This window comes from Lissotriton vulgaris, chromosome 6 (genome assembly GCF_964263255.1).
Source record: "Lissotriton vulgaris chromosome 6, aLisVul1.2, whole genome shotgun sequence".
Taxonomy (NCBI): domain Eukaryota; kingdom Metazoa; phylum Chordata; class Amphibia; order Caudata; family Salamandridae; genus Lissotriton; species Lissotriton vulgaris.
In genome coordinates this window covers 1,760,890,707-1,760,911,436 of record NC_141694.1, presented here as the reverse complement: position 1 = coordinate 1,760,911,436, position 20,730 = coordinate 1,760,890,707, and the positions used below count along the sequence as shown (strand labels likewise).

Below are 20,730 nucleotides of genomic sequence, written 5' to 3'. Positions count from 1 at the left end.
GCGGAGGTGGGTGGGTTCGCTAGTGAATCCAGAAAGATCTTCAAGCTGCAAAACTACACCGACAGGTAAGAAACTATTCGTTTTGCAGCGTGAATCTTTCTGGATTCACTATGCTGTGCATAGATTTCGTAGCGGTTTTGTCACTCATGTGGCGGCTGGGTGGAAGATGAGCGTTAGTTGTTAAAGATATGTTGAAGCACTCTTTGGCCCACTTGTGCTTCCTTGTTCATCTGCACATCTACGCAATAGTGTTTAGTGAAAGTGTGCTCTGAAGCCCATGTTGCCGCCAGGCATATGTCTTGGATGGGCGTGTTTGCCAGGAAGGCGATCGTTGCCCCTTTCTTTCTGATTGAGTGGGCTCGTGGCCCCTCCGTGAGCTCTTCACCAGCTTGCATGTGGCAGAGCTGTATTGTTTTGGCAATCCATCTTGCTATGGTGTTCTTAGTCACTCACTGGTCTACCCAGGAGACTCCTTGCGAAGGACCAAGAATTGTTTTGTCTTCCTGTGTTCTTTCGTCCTTTCTATATAGTGCATTACTGCCCGCCTTGCATCCAGAGTGTGGAGCGCCCTCTCCGCGTTTGACGTGGGCTTCTGGAAGAAGCTAGGTATCTGGATACTTTGGTTCATGTGGAATTTAGATACTACCTTGGGCATGAAATGCGGGTCTGTCCTCATCACGACCCTGTCACTGTGTATTTGTATGTACGGTTCTTGCAGCGTCAAAGCTTGTAGCTCGCTCACTCTGCGTAGCGATGTTATTGCTACTAGAAAGGCTGTCTTCATTGTCAGCATTTGTAGTGACGCTTTATGGATGGGTTCAAACGGTGGCTTCATGAGTTCCGTCAGTACCACGTTCAAGTTCCATGCCGGCGGCGGCATCCTCTTGGGTGGCGCTATTCTCTTCGCTCCTTCCAAGAACCTTTTCACTACTCTGGAAGTGAAGAAACTTCTCCCTGTTTCTCTTCTTGTGTATGCCACAATCGCTGCCAGGTGAACCCTCAGCGAGGACGAGCTTAGTTTGGCTTTGATCAGGTGCGTGAGGTATCTGAGTACTGTAGACTCTAGTCAGTTTTCTCTACAGGTTTTTCCTATGGCACCACTGCGTGAACCTCTTCCATTTCTCCCCACAGCACTTCCGCGTGCTGGGTCTCCTTGCTTCTCTCAGCACCCGAAGTGTGCTCTCTGGTAGTTTTAGATGTTCGAACTCTAAGTCCTCAGGAGCCACGCTGACAGGCAGAGGCTTTCTGGTTCTGGGTGTAGAACTTGTCCCTCTTCCATGGAGAGAAGGTCTCTTCTTTTTGGGAACTTGTGTGCTCTGCCCTGCGACATCTCCACAATCTGAGAGTACCAAGTCTGCCTCGCCCATTGGGGAGCCACCAGGATGAGAGTCATGTTGCTCGACCTGCACTTGTTCAGGACTCTGGGGATCAGTGGCGTCGGTGGAAAAGCGTAGGCAAATTTCTTTGACCAGCTTATCCATAGGGCATTCCCATGGGACATTGGTTCCTGTTCCCTCGATGCAAAGTGTTGGCATTTTGCATTCTGGCGTGTTGCAAACAGGTCTATTGTTGGTGTGCCCCACCTCCTGAACAGGTTCTCGGTCTCTTGGTTGTTCAGTTCCCATTCGTGGGACACCGATGCTTGCCTGCTGAGCCAATCCGCTTCCACATTGTCCTTCCCTGGCAGGTGTATGGCAAGCAGGTCTATCCTGAGTGGGATCGCCCATCTCCATATTTCTTGAGCCAAGCTCGACAGAGGGAATGACTGAGTCCCCCCTTGCTTGTTGATGTAAAACATCGTTGTGGTGTTGTCTGTCTGTATCATCACCCTTTTGTTGTAAAGGTGCTTTTGGAAGGCCTTGAGGGCCAGCAACACTGTTTTCAGTTCCAGGTAGTTGATGTGCTTGACCGCATCTCCTGGGTTCCACAGACCCCTCACTCTGAGCCTGTTCATATGTGCGCCCCATCCTTTCTGGGATGCGTCTGTGGTGATGGTCACAGTTGGGTCCGGTGGCGTTAGAGGCTTCCCCATCGTTATATTCTCCTTCGTCCACCATTTCATCTCCTCCTGCACATTGTGCGTAACAACCACTAGATCTTCCCAACTTCCTTCTGCTTGTGACCATTGCTGTTGCAGCCACTCCTGTAGTGGTCTCATCTTTAGCCGAACATTGGGGACCAGGTGGATGCATGACGCCATCATCCCCAAGATCTTGCTCACCGTCCTCACTGTCAGAACTTGCCCCTTCTGGTAGTGACGTTTCTCCCTCAGCAGGCTGAGTGTTCTCTTCTCGCTGGGTGTCACTCTGCATTCGACCGTGTTGATCAGGGCTCCCAGGAAGATTTTCACTTGTTCCGGGTCCATGGAGCACTTCCTCCAGTTGATGGAGAAGCCCAGGTTCGTGAGCGTTCTTGTGACCTGTTCTGCGTGAGTTTTGCATCTTGTGTAAGAGCTTGCTTTCACGAGCCAGTCGTCCAGGTAGGGGTACACGTGTATACCCTCCCTTCGTAGGTGTGCGGCCACCGCCGCGAGGCATTTGGTAAAGACCCTTGGCGCTGACTTGAGCCCGAAAGCCAGGGTTGTGAACTGGTAGTGGTCTTTGTTCACCTTGAATCTTAACATGTGTTTGTGTTTCCTGTTCATGGGGATGTGCAGGTATGCGTCTTTTAGGTCTATCGTGGACAAGTAGTCCCCGGGCCTTATTTGTGGGATGACCTCTTGCAGGGAAGTCATCTTGAACTTTTGAGTTTTTACGTAGGTGTTCAGGAAGCGTAGGTCCAAGATGGGTCTTAGGCTTTCGTCCACCTTTGGAACTAGGAAGTAGTTTGAGTACACCCCCTTGTTCCGTTCTCTGTGTGGGACTTGTTCTATGGCCTCTTTGAGGAGCAGTTCTTGAGCTTCCTCTTGGAGCAACTGCAGTTCTTTGCCCTTGTGACCCCTTCTCTTTGGCTTTCTGCTTGGTGGATATTTTTCCAACTCTATGCAGTATCCGTGCTGTATAATGTTTAGTATCCACTTGTCTGTGGTTATTTTTCTCCATTCGTGTAGAAAAAATCTCAACCTTCCCCCTACTGGTGTTGTGTGTTCTCTTGAGCCGTGACCGTGTGAGCCTCCCCTTAGCTGTTGGTGCTCTCCCCCCTGAGGCTTTGGGTGGGTGAGCGCCTCCTTCACGGAGTCACTTTTGGGGGGGTTGATCACCACCTCTCCGTCTCTGGCCCCGTCCGTTTCCTCTCCCTCGAAAGGACTGGCCCCTATTCTGGGAGTTCCAATTCTGCCTCTGTTGACCCTGGTGCCATTGATTGTCACTCTGTTGACCATGGTGGTGAGACTGTTGCGAATGTGATTGCTGGTTTCCCCCTCTACTATTTGGTCTCCTTGTGGGGGTGCCTCTCCGCATCCCCCTGAATTGTAGAGCTCCCATTGATTTGGCTGTCTCATTGTCCTTCTTCAGCTGAGCCAGTTTGTCATCTACTGATGCCCCGAACAGCGTCTCCCCGTTGAAGGGGGTGTTCAGGATGTTATTTTGCACTTCTGCATTGAAGCCTGATATTCTGAGCCAGGCTTGCCTTCTCTCAGTGATGCCTATGGCCATCAGCCTGCTAGATGTTTCTGCCCCATCTAGGGCTGTCTTCAGGCATGCGTTTGCTATGTCCTTTCCCCCCTCCACGAGGTGGGCTGCCCTCTGCCTGTACTCCTCAGGCATGTGTTTCAGCAACTGGCTCATCTCATCCCAGTGCTGATATTGGTGTCTATTCAGGAGTGCATTGGAGTTTGCCATCCTCCAATGCATAGTGGCATTTCTTTCAATTTTCCTTCCAGTGAGGTCCATCCTCCTGCTTTCCTTATCAGGTGGTGGCCCAGATGTGGTTGGCACGTTGGCTCTTCTTCTGGCCGTTGCCGCGATTATGGAGTCAGCTGCCATGGTGCCCTGGATATAAGGGGGGTCCTCGGAGGAGAACTTGTATTTCTTCTCCGTCCTCGGGGTCACTGACATGCATGTGGCCGGTTCCTTGAAGGCTTCAGTCCCTTGGGCCGTGACGCTCTTCAGCATGGGCAGGAAGCTGCTTTTCGTCTGTGAGGGGAGCAAAGTCTCTAGCAGGAAGTCAGCTTTTGTCTGTTCCTCCTCCAACTTCACATTGTAGACTGCTGCAGCCTTCTTAACGACCTCATAGTAAGCCCCGATGTCGTCTGGCGGCGAAGGCCTCGAAGGGTATGTCTCCACAGGTTCCTCGGGGTTATCGGCCTCGAGATCCTGCCATTCTTCCTCTAGCGACGCCGAGGATTCTGAGTAGTAGCTCTCGCGGAGGTAATCTCCTTCCGAGCGGTAGAAATCCTCCTCTTCTCCCTCATCTGCGGGGTTTGGAGTTTTCGGCGGCTCCTCGGCTTCGAAGTCCTCCTGCACCTCTACCTCTTCGGCGGTCGCAGCGGTCTTCGAGGGAGTCGAGTAGGTCTTCGAGGGAATCGTATAGTTCTTCATTGTTTCCTCGAAGGCTCTCTTCCTCTGGAGCATACTCTCCATTTCGGCCTCGAGCCTTCTTCTCTTTTTCTCCATCTCTGCCGCTTGCTCGGCGTCTAGCTTTTCGGCAGGTCTCTTCGACGGTACCTTCGACGTCGAGGCCGTTCTGAGCGTCTTCTCGCTCGAGGGTCCCTTCTCGAGGGCCTGCTTCGACGACCTTTGCTTTTCGCTGGTCTTTGCCATCTGGGAGTCCTTTTCGAAGGATCCGCTGGGCCTTTCGGAGGATGCGGCTTCGGACGTCGAAACTTTCGTCGCCGGCGCTCCTTTCGAGGACTTAGCCTATGCTTTTCAGGGTTCTCCCTCAGGCTTTCTCGGCCCTGTCTGGGCTTTCGGGGTCGTAGACTCTCCTACCTTTTTTGAAGGTCTCACATCGGTCTCTACGACCGTGAAGTCTTCTGGTCCCTCAGCGATGTTCTCCTCTTCGTCGGAGGAGGCACCCAGCTGGTAGAGGCTCGGCGTGGTCCCTTTCCCTTGCATCGTGTGGTGGGCCACCCTCTGTCTCTCTCGAACTCTGAGTCTTCGGTGTGAATATTGAACAGGCGTTGCAATCCTCGCTGGAGTGGTCGATCGGCAGGCAGAGGTTGCAGACCGGATGCTGGTCCTTCTGCGCGTACTTGTGGTGGCAATTACGGCAGAACTTGAATGGGGTGTTGTCCATGTGCTCGCTCAGGGGGCCCCCTGCGCGCGCTTTCTCCTTGGCCGTCGAGTACCACAAGGTTTTTTCCTCTTCCTTCGTTGTGGCTCTAGGAGGTCTTCTTCTCCGACTTCCCTCGGTCCTTTTTCCTCAAAAACTTGGTGTATTTCCTTCTTTTCTCCTGAAACTTCTCCGGAGCTTCATGCAACGATCCAGACCCAACGGCGGAAAAAAGAATCTGAAGATGGCGCCCAAGGGTGGGAGCTTCCGCAGGAAGCGTGCCGACGTCACGAAGGTGCACCAAATGGTGGGACGTCGACGCCCACCTGGGCTACAAAAAAAAAAAAAAAAAAAAAAAAAGAGAAAAAAGACTACGAATCCGGACCCAACCACCAGATCGCGGAATAATGCACAGCATAGTGAATCCAGAAAGATTCACGCTGCAAAACTTGTTCTTCTGATGGATACTTCTAACCACAGATTCCTCCTCTTAGAAAAAATACTAAAGCAGTATCGCCCCAGGAGGGAACATAAGTGTCAAACCGTAAATAAATCTCATCACAACAGTTGAGCGAAAAAGGGACAGTTTGTATGGTTAATACAGAAAACCTGAAAGAACTGAAGAACAATCTTTAATAGTGCCCTATGGAAGGCCTTGCTGAGCTAAAGATTAGACAAATAAAAGGAAGTCCAGCAGCTAAGGGATCAATTTTACCAACTCCACACCAGACCACCAATTTGTCCCTGCGCCCAGCATAAATAGATTTTGTGAAGGGCTCCTGTTCACAAGGATGACATGTACCAATTCAGGCAGCAGGTTAAATGCATTCAGTTGCCGTTTCTCAATCTCCATGGATGTAGGTGAACATTGCACAGATTCGAGAGGAGGACATAGCCCAGTTACGGAGACAGAGTATCTTCCTGAAGTGGTACCTGATCGGAAGACAGATGCACAACCTTAGAAATTCCAGGTGCCACTCTCCTGTCCCAATCTGCACTGTGTCCAAGACAGCTCCAATAAAATGAAGCCTCAATTAAAGAATCATGTACAACTTTAGCTCGTTGATAGTGAACTCCAATGAAGTCAGGAGGTATGCTGTCGTCTGGAGGACGTCTACAATTGACTGTGGCAAGCCCGACTTTAACAGCCAGTTGTCAAGGTATCCATTACTTCAAAGACAGGCTGCAACCGCTGCCATCAGTTTCTGCACACCCGAGGTGCACTGGTGAGGGTGAAAGGGAGAACAGCAAACCAGAAATGCTCCTGTCTTACCTGGAACCGCAGGCAATGTCTGTGGGACTGCAGGACAGGTATATTAAAAATGCATCCTGCAGGACCAAGGACACCATCCAGTCACCGAAGTCCAGGGCAGAGAGGATCTGGGCCAGCGTGAGCATTTTTAATTTGCCCTTTCGAGGCAGGGCATTCAGAGCTCAAAACTCCAAAATAGGTTGGAGTCCCCAACCTTTTTCGGGCCAAGAAAATCACAAGAGTTCAAACACTCTCCCATTTCAGAGCCTGGTAACCTCTCAATAGCACTCTTTGGAGTAAAGCTTGCATCCCCTGCAGGAGAATGGACGGGCGCTCTTCTGAAATTCTCTCTGATGTGGGGGGGAATGTCTGGTGAGGAAAAAATAAAAAGTAGGGCACAGCCAAGCTAAAAGATTTCCAAGACCCATCTGTCACATGTGGTTTCCTGCCACCCTAGGAGGAATTGCTGGATTGTGCCCCCACTCACCAGATCTGCCCACTAAGGGCAGACTAAAGGGGTTTGGGTAGCTGTTGCCGTAGGGGACGTGGAATAGGGGGACCAATGCCGCAGCTGCTAGTGTTTTCTGGCGCTGTGATAGAATGTCTGCAGAGAGAACTTTACATCATTCCATACAGATATTAAAACAAGAATATCTGTGAACAACCACTGTGGAAATATTAATGTATATATTAATGTTAAAACCCTATTTATTCTTCACTCCACCGTTTATTTCAACTCCACCAAGAGAAACAGAAGCCACATCTCTTTGATACCCCAGAGATCTAGTGGCTTCAGTAAAGGCCCGGAACACATTTAAAATCTGTTGCTTAACATAGAAGGTTTACTACATGTAAAATCCACCTTAACTAGCCATGCCTGATTAATTGATTGGTCCATTTGTAAAGGACAGATTTACCAACCCATTTTCATGCTACTGACGCTCTCTAGTGGACATTGAGGCCTAAGGAGAACATTCTCACTCAATATCCTTTCCTTCTGCACACTGCTAAAACCTATCTCTTCCATACTCATCTGAACAAAATCTGTACATCTGAGTTCATCCTGTTTATTCATTCCATTAATCCAATGTACATCTCCTTGCTATTTAATGTAACCCTCTTGTTCCATCTACAGCACCTTAATATCATTTATGTGTTGCAGCATCATACAACACACAGATACATTTTGGCCAATACTGGACAAGGACAATACAAAGGTCAATGTTTAATAGTGTTTAGCTAACATAGCTGTCAGCAGAAATACGGGTACATACTGTGTGTTTTGTCATGATTATGTTATTCACAATGCCTAGAAGTATGTAGTGGGTGCATGGTTTTCTTATGCTTTTAGTTCAGACAGGAAACCAATTAGGTTCCAGAGCATGACCCAAGAATATCTTATATTCCCAAATTGAAAATATATAACTGTTCACAGGATATCAGTGAATAATTAACTTTAGACATTAAAGTATTTCGATATACAGACCAAAAATGCAGCATTACATCAAGGCTCATCGCCTGTGGCAAATGACCATTTAAAACATGACAAAAAGAGGTGTCCAACAGTATAACACTATAAAATGGATACATAGTATTGGCTAATCAGTAATACATCAAACCTTTCAGGCTTTTACATAGCTTTATGCTCGGAGTAAGAGGAGCTGAGCATTTAAAGAGGACAATCATACAGAAAGTGGCATGAAGAGGAAAAGAAATCTGAGACAAGCAGGCCCATAAAACATTTCCAAACAAGAGAGCTCTAGGACAGACATATGATAAAATATGCACAGATCTCTGGCAAATTTCACTAGTAACGAACACAAAATAGAATACAGACACATGACTACATAAAGTACACATGCGTAGATCAATCCAAGTAAATATAGTTTTTAATGTTAGTGTCAATCCAGCTAAAATACTTGCCTTGTTGCTGCTGAGGTTATGTTGCGTAGATATATCTTGACGACTCGATGATAACTGAAAACAATGCACACAGATAGTCACTTTAAGAGTTCATTTAACCTGGGCAAAAACACAGCACAAGGCGACAGGGATGTGAATAAAATACCTAACAAGTCAGTCCCTAGTGGAACATGACTAGGAATACAGATATCACACTTCCCTTCTCTCGATATCTTAAAAATATAGTGCAAGTGCAAAGAAAATTCTTCCAGCGTACTGTAGTTTTCCCAAAAATAATTTAAATCCGAAGTTTTCTTGTAGCTTAAAACATTTCTGAAATGCAGTGCAACTAGTTTTCTGAATTTTACTGAAAAAAGGCTGACACCATAACTTACCATCTTACGGAATAATGTTTGAAAACTGTTCAAAGGGGATGCTAGATTGAGATTAAACATCTGCATATTGATTCCTGGGAATGGCTCTCTGAACTAAAGAGGAAATCTGCAATGCTCCACAATGAGTGCTACTTAGCTGCTCAAATATAAGCCGAAGGGAAAAGCCATAAGAGGAGCGGTCTTTTTCTACAGCACCACACTGTGCGAAACGGGTTGCCCTAGTGCAGTCTATGCATGACCATGGCCCAAAATGAACTTTAAATTGTATGTTCTTCATGCCTGACTGTCTTTACTAGAGTACAGCCACAAGCAGTCTTGACTAACTGTGTCCCTGCACCACTCTAACATGTGGTCCCCAATGCAACTGCTGACCAGACTACTTTATTGCTTACCACATGGATATTTTTATGCCTGAGCCAAGGATGTCCTTTGATTACTTCAACATGGCACTCACTGTGACCTGAGAAACTCCAAATAACCCAAATCCACTGTGAATACATGTAAGTCTTGCCAACTATGATCCCATGATACTTAACAGAAGTTTGGTTACTGTACCTGCAATGTGATCGCCTTGCACCCTTACAGACATACCCAGAGTAAGTGTGCTCCTGCAGCCTCATACCCGATGGAAGGCCTGACATCCTGAGCAAACTGCATTGTGAACTCAATCCCAGGTAACGATGTTCAACGTGAATCTAAATTTCCAAACATCTCTTGACTGAAGTCCAGCAGATAACTTCAGTGGCACCCCAACCCACAAAAAATATCTATCATCTCATGCTCTGAATTAGTTTACCTGGAATAGACAGATGGTCTATAGGGTCACCCAAGATACCACCTCCCTATTAACACCACAGAAACTCATGTATCCCAACAGAACCTCGAACAAAGACCCGACAACCTCATACACCCACAACACCCTAGCCCATAAAAAACACAAAACTATAACTAATCGTAATGCCTATTTCTGCCAAAGGAATGAAATATCAGTCTGCAATAAAACAGCCATAAATGCCCTCCTTCGCCAATTTATACTCATAAATATTTTGCAAACAGATGTTAATGACACTGTTACTCAAGCAGCCTTGTCCATTGAATATATACCACTTTCCCTCACATGCTCCACACTAACAATGAAGAGGAGGGACTGGTCCCAAAATAACGAACAAAACACTCCAAGATACCACCAGACACATCACTGAAGTCCATGCTAATCCACCTCACAAAACATTCGTTTAATTTCAAAGCACTTTACTTTCATGACCTTATCCCACACTACACATTTATTCTCAACGTCTCAGCATAAACCCTAAATACAGTCTACCTCCCCCATCACCACACCCAATCAAATCTCTCTGCAGTGACTACTTTCAAGTCTCTAACATTTGTACTATACTCTTCACATTTATCATAGCTGTCCTTTCCCTCCTCCACTGCAACGTTCACTCTACTACTACTACTACAGTCAATCTTGCATTCTTCACTATGATCACACCATCAAAACTCATCCATAAACCTAGGATGGACTGGATTGAGGCCCAGAGTAATTACCAGTGGCTGAGATTAAAGCACCCAAGCCATCACTTTTATTTTGTTTTCCTCAGACAATCCTGGGCACAATCAGGCATGTTCGTCTTACATTTCATCCAGCAACTTGCAGTCACCTTGAGGTTCCGTGACAATTAAAGTGGTGTTTTTTTACTCGTTCGAATATGGACGAGTTTGGTATCTATGAACCGCAAATGACGAGTTTAGTGGGTGTACGCGTTTTTGCTACGCTGGCCTGAACCGTTCGTCTTGTTCGTGGGTTTCTTCATCTGAACCCACGGGTTCCATTTTAGATTCAGCAGCCATTTTGTCTCTTGCCCTCAAGTAGCCAGCGAACGGACACTGTCCGCTTCGTGACCCTGGGATTCCCAAGCTCTTGCGGAAGACACGTGTTCCTTTGAGGGTGTCTTTATGACAAGGGGGATGACACTGCAAAGGCAGATGGCCCCGCTCAAGGCTCATCTTGCCGTGCCGGTTTATTGTTTCAGCCGTGCATTCATTAGGCATGTCTCCTTTGATCCTGCAATCGTGTTTCCGATTCCACCCCTTACACTCTTTTCAATCTGTTGACTATCTTTGTCTTCCCTTGCACCTGTTTCTGACTCTTTCCTTAACTCGTTTACAGCCGGAATAGAATGTACTTAATGGTGGGATAACGTACTTTTACAGTTGGGAACCGGCGATGCTACTGTAATTATGTTCCGGGACCCTGAATACATGAAAGCAACCCCTTTGAAGTTTACTGTGGGAACGGAGTTGTAACCTTTTGTTCGCCATGTTGTGCTATGACAGAAATATGTATAAAAGGAGCGATCCACAGTTGCAATTTGAAGCAGTCTCCTAGAACCTACATGCGTTGTACTTCTTGTGACTTCTGTGTTCCCTGCAGTAAATAAACCTCAATCTTTGACGCCGAAGGAAGTGTCCCGTGTCTCTGTCATTTGTACGCCGGAACAGGTAACCCACGAAAGTTTCATGTGTTGTCCCCTGGCACCGCTGGGCCTTAGAATAGCCCAGTCCTTCAGTTGGCGCCCAACGTGGGGCGACATCAGCGGTACCGGTCCAAAGCCCGACGATCGTGAGGAACTTCGTGTGAAATCTCCGAGGGAAGGTGCACCCCGCTTCGTCGATCCTGTTGTCGAGACAAGTGGCCCGAAGACTTTTCCCGCGAAGATCCCCACCTCCTGACGGCTGCGACGGACTGATGCCCTGACTGTCGACCTGTTTTGGCGCCTGGCGTAGTCCTTTGTACAGCGAGACGATTGACGGGCCTTCCTGGTGATGCCATTGCTCTTTCAGTTAAGTATTTGTGGGTCGCTCCCAGAGTCCTTGGTTGTTGTTGAAACTTGGTTGTTTGCATGGTTCCATTGCATTTGTGGTTCTTAGTATTTGGTTCTTAGTTGTTGGGTTTTATTTGACGATTGCAATTGCCAAAAACCAAGGGTCTTGCATTTTTGCGAGGATATTGTAAATCGATAACCCTTGAAGTTTGTGGAACTCGGTTAGTGTGCACGATGCCTGGCCGTAGTACTTTGTTTAGTTGTTTTAAAAATTGCGGTGCGGATTCCCGATTGGAGGACTCAAGTCCGATACCTCTAGTTGGAACTCCGGTCTATGAGTTATATAGTCGCCATGGTGTGGGTCCTATCACATATAATGATTGCTGGGTCCGCTACACTAAAGATGACGGTGTCCTTAGTTGGCCACCTCATGGTAGTTTCGAAACAGCAATTTTGGATAATCTTGAAGCAAAATTGTTCAAAAGGAAATCTAGGCCGGCCATGTTTGATTCCTTTCGGTTATGGCGTAAAGAGGCCAAGCAGAAAGAAATCAAACAGCTTAAACAAAATAAGAGGGAAGGTATTGTTACGACGATGAGAAATGCAGAGCAGTTTCAGCGAGACAAAGAAGAGAAGGAAAAGGAAGTTTTTGATAGATTACAACGTATGGCGGTGGATAAGTGTTATCCCGTTTTACCGTCGAGTACTGATAAGAAGGGAGAGGAAGTAGTAGAGGACCCTTTGTTGTCCTACCTACTGAAGTCACCACCTCCATATGCACAGGATACTACAGCTCCTGTGGTTCCTCCTGTTCCCCAACCTGTTGTTCCGGCAGCTGCTGGTCAGCCTGTCGCTGGTCCTGTCCTTCCAAATCCTCTTGTTCCTCATGCCATCCGTATTGCTTTACCTGCTCCTGTTCCTACTGCTCCACTGCCTATACCTTCTCAGTCTGCTGTTCCCGCTACTTCTGCTCTTGTGGATACTCCTACTGCTCCTGCTGCTCCTGTGTTTAGTCCCCATGTTGTTGCCCCTGCACTTCTCTCCTCTTCTCCGTCTGTTCGAAGTCGCATTCCTAATGCTGTTGCTAATTTCTACTCTCCTTTTGGACCGATTCTTGGGTCCGATGTTTCTGATGTCCCTCAACGACGAAGTCAGATTCCTGGTGGTAGGGAGAGTGGTACGTTAATTAGAATGGCGCGTAATTGGATTAGGTATCCCGTTAAAAACACCCCGCGCATAATTTTTGAGACCTTCTCTCAATTCAATGAGCCCACACAGAGATTTGTGTTTGAGGAAATGTGTAAATGTTTACGAGAAGTGATGGATAATGATGAGGTAGACAATGTGCCGCCCGAAGTGACTGAACTTCAGCATCAGTTTTCGAGTGGTATGATTGTGGGTAGTAATGTTCGACGTGCTGTAGAACATCTTCTATCTTTTCGGCCTACTGTAATACCTCGAGCATTGTTTAAAGATGAAACTGAGGAGTGGATGGCAACGCCTGGTCAGTATCCCATGCGAGAAGTTCCCCCAGTGTGGATGCCAGGTGATGCGCAGGCTAATCCTATTATTCCGCCACACTTTCAGAGAGTTTGGATACACCTCCCATGGAAGCGATCAGAAGTTTTGCAGGTGAAACAATCTTTGCCTGACCCGCGCAAAAACCTGGCAGGATACTATAAGGAGTTATCCCAACTTGTGGATGCTACTATCATGAATCTTGCCAATATCGACATGTTGTTCGGAAATGTAGTACCTCAACCGGTTTGGGCGAAAATACGTCAAGAGAATCACGCAGCTGAGTTAGGCGGTGATTGGGCTGCACTTGTAGCGGCCGACGCATTACAGGTTGGTGGGGCTAAGCCTGAGCAGTTAATTACGGCTCTGCCTCAAAGAATCCGATTTCTTTACGAGATTTGAAGAGGCATTCATAGATCACAGTGGTCAGGATATGAGCACCGAGGGAGGTCAGCGGTTGTTCGTAGATAAATTTGTATCGAATTTGTTGCCTGACCTTAGCAATAAATTGAAAAATTCTGAGAGTTCGTGGGCTGTTTCTACCTCTGCTCAGATATTAGCCACGGCTCAATATTACGAAAATAGGGAGAAGGAGGAAAATGATCGTGCGGATAAGAAAACAAAGGATCTCATAACAAAAGTTCTGTTACAGCAAGCGTATCCTCCGCGCTCAAATCAAAATGATTCTCAGCAGCGGAATAGATAGCAATCACATTCTGCTAGGTCACAGTCGCGTAATGACTCTTCCACGCAGAGATCTATGCTCGGTTATAACCAATGCGCATACTGTAGAGGTGAGGGCCATTTGAAGTTTGATTGTCCGGTTTTGCGCGACAGAAATGGTGGTGGTTCGGCTAGAGGAGGTCGTAGTGGTCCTCAACAGGCTTCGCGAGGTAGAGGTCGTGGTGTTACTCAGAATCAAAATGAGCATTCTAATAACTCGTCTGATTCTAATAATTGCTTTGATCAGCGTGGTTCATCGTCAGGTAGATCTGCACAGTATCATGTGGATGATTGTTACATCGAGCATGATATTGATGACGGTAACTACTAGGACAGCCACAGACAAAGAGAGGGAGTAGTATCAGTTTCGGTTGATCAGAGAGGGCATTACGTCGCAGTTGCCACATCGGGCGTAGTTGAGCCTTTTCTGTTGGACACTGGTGCAGCGAAAAGTTCCATCATGCATTCGAAACTCCCTGGCGCACCTTTGTCTGGCTTAACGAATGTTTCCGTTGGATTCTCTGGCGCCCCGTTAGCAATCCGGTTTCTAGCCCTTTGCCCCTCACAATTGGGCCTCGTGAGCTGGAAGCTACTTTGATTTTAACTACTGGTTGTGGTGAGAATCTTTTGGGCCTGGATTTGCTGAAACGGTTATATGCGACCTTGTACTGTTCTCCTGCGGGAGTGGAGCTTACTTTGGGCCAGAGAGTGATCTCTCCTATGTACTTGTCAACTGATAAGCTCCCACCGGAATTGAGTTCTCTTCTTGAATCTTTGTGGGCAACAGGTCCCAATGACGTGGGCCTGCTTGACATCTCACCATATGTTGTTCAATTGAAATCAAATGTGCGATTACCACGTATTCCCCAGTATCGTATCTCCCTTGATGGTGAACGAGCGTTGTTAGCGATCATCTATGATTTGATCGAGAAAGATGTTATTGAGGAAACTCGGGGAAACGTGTGTAATAGTCCTGTGTTACCTATCTTGAAACGCACTGATCCATCTAAGCCTCCTGTTTACCGTTTTGTTATTGATTTACGGGAGGTGAACAAAATTGTGATTCCACAATTTCCTGTGGTGCCTGACATTACGGCCTTACTGACTCTGATTCCAGCCTCTGCTTCTTGGTTCTCAGTGATCGATCTGAAGAATGCTTTCTTTAGCATTCCGATTGCTGAGGAAAGCAGAGATCTATTCGGTTTCTCATTAGGTGGTCGCAGCTTTAGGTTTAAACGCGCTCCTCAGGGCTACTGTGAGAGTCCATCGATATATAGCCAAGCCCTGAAGAGTCAACTCGATGCGTTTGTGTTACCGGCTGGTGCGGCCTTGATCCAATATGTTGATGACTTGTTGGTGGCTGCTGACACAAAAGAGATCTGCAAAACTGCTACGGTATCGTTGTTACAACATCTCTGTGACTTACATCACAAGGTGTCACCTTCTAAACTGCAATATTGTTGTCAAGAAGTAACCTATCTAGGTCACTTATTGTCAAAGGAGGGAAGACGGTTGACCCCAGAGAGAATTGCAGCGATTGCTCGAATGACTGTGCCAACAACTCAGAGAGATGTGCGTGCCTTCCTAGGTATCACGTCATACTGCAGGCAATGGATTCCAAATTTTTCATTGCTAGCGAAACCATTGGTGGCCCTCACGTGCAAGGATGTTCCAACTCCTTTGCCATGGACTGAAGAGTGTCAGAAAAGTTTTTCTGAATTGCGTGATGCGTTGTGTTCGGCTCCTGTGTTAGGTACTCCTGACTACAGCAAGCCGTTTACACTATACGTTCACGAGAGAGAGGGTTGCGCGTTGAGTGTTTTGACGCAGCAATTTGGTGGAAAGCAGCGTCCATGTGCATATTTTTCCTCGACCTTGGACCCAGTAGCTAGAGCGTTGCCGAGTTGTCTAAGAGCGACAGCGGCGGCTGCGGTGTCCATTCGGCAATCTGCAGGATTGGTCATGGATAATATGCTTACGGTAATGGTTCCGCATGCAGTTGACACTCTCTTAAATCGTACAAAGACTCAACACTTGACGAGTGCAAGGTTGTCCGGTTACGAGTTGACGCTTTTGGCAAGTCACATACAAATAAAGCGGTGTAATGTCTTAAACCCGGCGACGTTGTTGCCAACTAATATGGAATCAGATGATGTACCACCACATGATTGCTATTTGCGAACTGAGGAAGAAACGAAGGGTCGTGTTGACCTAAAAAACACTCCATTGGTAGATCCCGATGGTACCTTGTATGTTGATGGTTCGTGTTTTAAGTTGCCGAAAGGTGATGTGACGACTGCGTATGCTGTGGTAACATTGAGTACGGTTGTGGAAACTGCGAGATTGAATCAGAATTCCGCGCAGGCGGCAGAGTTGATTGCGTTGACGAGAGCGTGTGTTTTGTCGAAGGGAAAGCGAGTGAATGTGTTTACCGATAGCCAGTACGCATTTGGCGTTGCACATAGCTTTGGTAGATTGTGGCGAGAAAGAGGCTTTATGACATCGCATGGCACAAAGATCCAACACGGACAGCTCGTGAACGATCTTTTGGACGCACTTACATTGCCTAAGCAGGTGGCGATTATTAAATGTAGTGCGCACCGAAAGGTGACGGATGATGTTGGTCGTGGTAACGCGTTTGCGGATGAGATTGCTAAAGAGACAGCTAGAAACCTTGCAACCCGAATGTATGTGACGAGTTCAGTAAGGTAGCCTGCAGAGACTGGTATGTGTGAGGACACTGTTGAGAGCATGAAAGCGATTCAGAATGAGGCCACCGAAACTGAAAAGGCTAAGTGGAAGGAGAGCACAGGAAAGTTAGATGCGCACGGATGTTGGATTGATCTGTCGGAAAGTCAGAAGTGGATGTTGCCGGATGCATATGTGCTAGCTGTTGTGACTATGGCGTACGGCTTGTCACATATTAGCGCGAAAGGTATATGCAAGTTACTGTCCCCTGTATGGAAGAATGATGGTATCGCTAAGTGTGCTGAGAGAGTGGTTAAGAACTGTATGGTATGCATGATGTACAATCCCGGCAAGGGCACCCCCACACCACCTGGCCATTTTGCTCCTCCTACATGTCCCTTTGAGGTTATCCAACTAGACTTCATCCATATGGAGAGATGTAATAACTTGAAGTACGTTTTAGTTGTGGTTTGCGCGTTCTCCAGATGGATCGAAGCCTATCCTCTCAAAGGAAATACTGCCCTGTCCACAGCGAAAGTCCTACTGAAGGAATACTTTCCTCGGTATGGAATGCCACGGATTGTATGGTCAGATAATGGAAGTGAGTTTGTGGGGAGTGTGATGCAGAGTGTGTGTAAGGGCCTTGGAATTAAACAAAAATTCCACAGTGCCAATCATCCCCAGTCAGCAGGTTTGGTTGAAGGGTACAATGGTACTCTGAAACTGAAACTCGCTAAGATTCAAGCTACGACTGGTTTGTCATGGCCTGATGCCTTCCCTCTGGCTCTCTTGTCGACCAGGGCGACTGTACACTCTCGAGTAGGGCTTAGCCCATATGAGATTGTGTTCGGCCGTCCTGCAAATGTTTGGGGGGTCCCTAGGCCTAAGGCCTTCGATAGTCTTGAATACCCAATGTTGATTGATTATCTCCATGATCTGACTGCTAAACTGAGGTTAATTCATCAACAGGTCTTTGAAGCACTGCCGGCACAGACAGAGGGTCCTGGACATCGGCTCCAACCGGGTGACTGGGTTGTCACCCGTAATTTTGGCAGGAAACGCAATTTGGAGCCGAGATACGTGGGCCCTTTTCAGGTCCTCCTCGCCACGAGAACTGCAGTTCGTTTGGAAGGCCGGAAAAATTGGGTGCATGCCACCCACACCAAAAAGGTGCCTATACCTTTACCAGCGGATTCGTGGGTGAGAACAGGAATCGCCGCAACAGAAACAGAAACTCCAGTAAAATTTGTGCCGTTCAGTGATGCTCAACCTGTAGGAGACACTTCATTGCAGTCGGATACATTTATTGAACCTTCATCATTGGAAAACTCAAGACTTGAACTATCATCTGATCGACAGGACTCTGTTCCGCAACCTGAACAATTATTCGAAGAGCAGGCTCGTCCTGGAAGAAGCAGGTATTTTCTTTGTTCTCATAACAAAGACTAATAAAGCACCTTTTTGCCTTTTTTCCCCTTTTTGAAATTCACGTTACCCCTTATTGTTATACTGAACATTATGAACAATTGTAGCCTCTATTAATTTTTGAGTTCTTTTCCACGTGTGTTTTTCCACAGCTAGAAGATTTTGTATTACATTTGAATGCTTGATTAAAGAACCTTACATCCGGGTGACCGTAGGGCCGTGCGGGTACTTCCTTCTGTTTAGCAGGTTCCTGACTCTAGGTCTGTACTTTTGTCGATTCCTAGGAACTCCTGGGAATTGATAATCGCTACTCAGAACGAAGTGCGTCAAGAACGTTGCGGACGGTTTTTAGAGGATGGAATTCTCAAAGTTGTCGGAAGTGGAGAAGACTCTAGCTCAAAGATCAATACTACAACGGGTTGTACGAACTAAATGCTTTCTGTTTCAGGTGTTCCTGCTGTTCTTGACTGTTTCCATGTTATTGGTGGGTGGAGTATATTTCGGATTACAGTCGTTATTGCCTTCTGCTCTACCTACTTCTTCTTCTGAACCAAAATCTACTCCCACTGTTTCTCCACATTCCTTTCACCCTTTACCCCAACAGGAACAGGTTAGACGTGCGGAATTTATGAATAACTCCTTTGTTCAACTTCTTCATCAACATCAGTTGATGATGAATACTACCAACTGTTGGGTGTGTGGGTTAATGCCACATACCATGGATAGGGGAATTCCGTATTTGGTTCTTCCTTACAGTTACCAGGGGTCAGCTCGAGCATTCCAAACTATGTTTCGTAGCGCACTAGATTCCTACCCCCATCGAGAGCCACGCACTGCAGATCATGGTCCTGGCCCGTACCACAAGCCTTTGGCAAGAGCGATTGCCGACATAGATAGAGATATTTTTGACGCATCGCTTATTCCAGAGGAAGAGGTGCGAGCATACAGAGATCTGAGTGAGGCTGAGTATAGCACGTCAGTGGGTGATAGGCAGCTTAAAAGCTCGTCACCAATCTGGATCGTACCCCATCTCGGTAATTTCTGTTTGAAAGGTCTTGGCCGAAGTCCGCGAGCTCAGTTTGGGAGGAGTGCTTGTACTGAAACATATGTTTTACCAACGGCCTCTTCCCCTGTTCTTTTGACTGCCAAGGGTACATACTTTGTATGTTACGACCGCGCATATACATGGTTGCCTCGTGACTTCTCGGGCACCTGTTATATTGCGAATCTGTTGCCACCTACTTTCACAGTCGGGTCAGACTATCACAAGACTAGAGTTGTGAGAGGTGTCATTAGCGAAGAAGACACTGCCGGTCAAGAAGCAGGAGACTTCTTTAAGAGTTTCTTGCCGTTTTGGGGACCTATGATCAATAGTAGGAACCTGAGACAATTGACTCGAGTGGTGGAATCGACGGCTAATATAACTGCAAGTGCCCTTGGTAATCTGACAGCAGAGCTTCAGGCGGACAGGCTTATGACGTTGCAAAACCGTATGGTTTTAGACGTTGTTCTTGCAGATAGAGGTGGTGTATGTAAGGTGATCCATTCGAGTTGCTGCATTTTCATCCCTGATAACGCTCCAACTGTCTATCAAGCCATCTCAAAGTTGCATAAGATCTCCGAGTCCATACACGTGGACGTAGGTGATTGGACGCTACTAGGATGGTTTTGGGGCTTGATGTCGATGTGGGGTTGGAAGATTCTGATGATCATTGGGGTTGTTGTAGCATTTCTGTTCACGTGTTGTCTTTGTGTGCAGTGTGGTCCTGCCTTATGTGGCCTCTGTGCTACGACGTGTATAAGACGGCCATCTGTTACCAAGGAAGCATTGATGGATAGAATGATGCTGCAGCAACATCTGGATGGTTTGATGAATATCGAGATCGATTCTGATATCGACTAGTGCTTGCCTACATGAGGGCAAAAGGAGCGTCTGAGGTTCCGTGACAATTAAAGTGGTGTTTTTTTACTCGTTCGAATATGGACGAGTTTGGTATCTATGAACCGCAAATGACGAGTTTAGTGGGTGTACGCGTTTTTGCTACGCTGGCCTGAACCGTTCGTCTTGTTCGTGGGTTTCTTCATCTGAACCCACGGGTTCCATTTTAGATACAGCAGCCATTTTGTCTCTTGCCCTCAAGTAGCCAGCGAACGGACACGGTCCGCTTCGTGACCCTGGGATTCCCAAGCTCTTGCGGAAGACACGTGTTCCTTTGAGGGTGTCTTTATGACAAGGGGGATGACACTGCAAAGGCAGATGGCCCCGCTCAAGGCTCATCTTGCCGTGCCGGTCTATTGTTTCAGCCGTGCATTCATTAGGCATGTCTCCTTTGATCCTGCAATCGTGTTTCCGATTTCACCCCTTACACTCTTTTCAATCTGTTGACTATCTTTGTCTTCCCTTGCACCTGTTTCTGACTCTTTCCTTAACTCGTTTACAGCCGGAATGGAATGTACTTAATGGTGGGATAACGTACTTTTACAGTTGGGAACCGGCGATGCTACTGTAATTATGTTCCGGGACCCTGAATACATGAAAGCAACCCCTTTGAAGTTTACTGTGAGAACTGAGTTGTAACCTTTTGTTCGCCATGTTGTGCTATGACAGAAATATGTATAAAAGGAGCGATCCACAGTTGCAATTTGAAGCAGTCTCCTAGAACCTACATGCGTTGTACTTCTTGTGACTTCTGTGTTCCCTGCAGTAAATAAACCTCTCTGTCATTTGTACGCCGGAACAGGTAACCCACGAAGGTTTCAGGTGTTGTCCCCTGGCACCGCTGGGCCTTAGAATAGCCCAGTCCTTCAACCTCATGAATTCACTCCAGTCTAACCTCCCTTAAGCATC

General features: G+C 47.0%; 1 protein-coding gene across 2 annotated transcripts in view; it reads right to left on the bottom strand.

Moving 5' to 3' along the window:
* Window positions 1–20,730, bottom strand: part of KIF13B (kinesin family member 13B) — a 698,786-nt gene that overhangs the window by 126,902 nt on the left and 551,154 nt on the right. For both annotated transcript variants that reach the window (XM_086927999.1, XM_086928000.1), the window contains one exon: window positions 8,327–8,380. In XM_086927999.1, coding sequence (XP_086784125.1) covers window positions 8,327–8,380 — 54 coding nt within the window. The remainder of the gene's footprint in view (window positions 1–8,326; window positions 8,381–20,730) is intronic.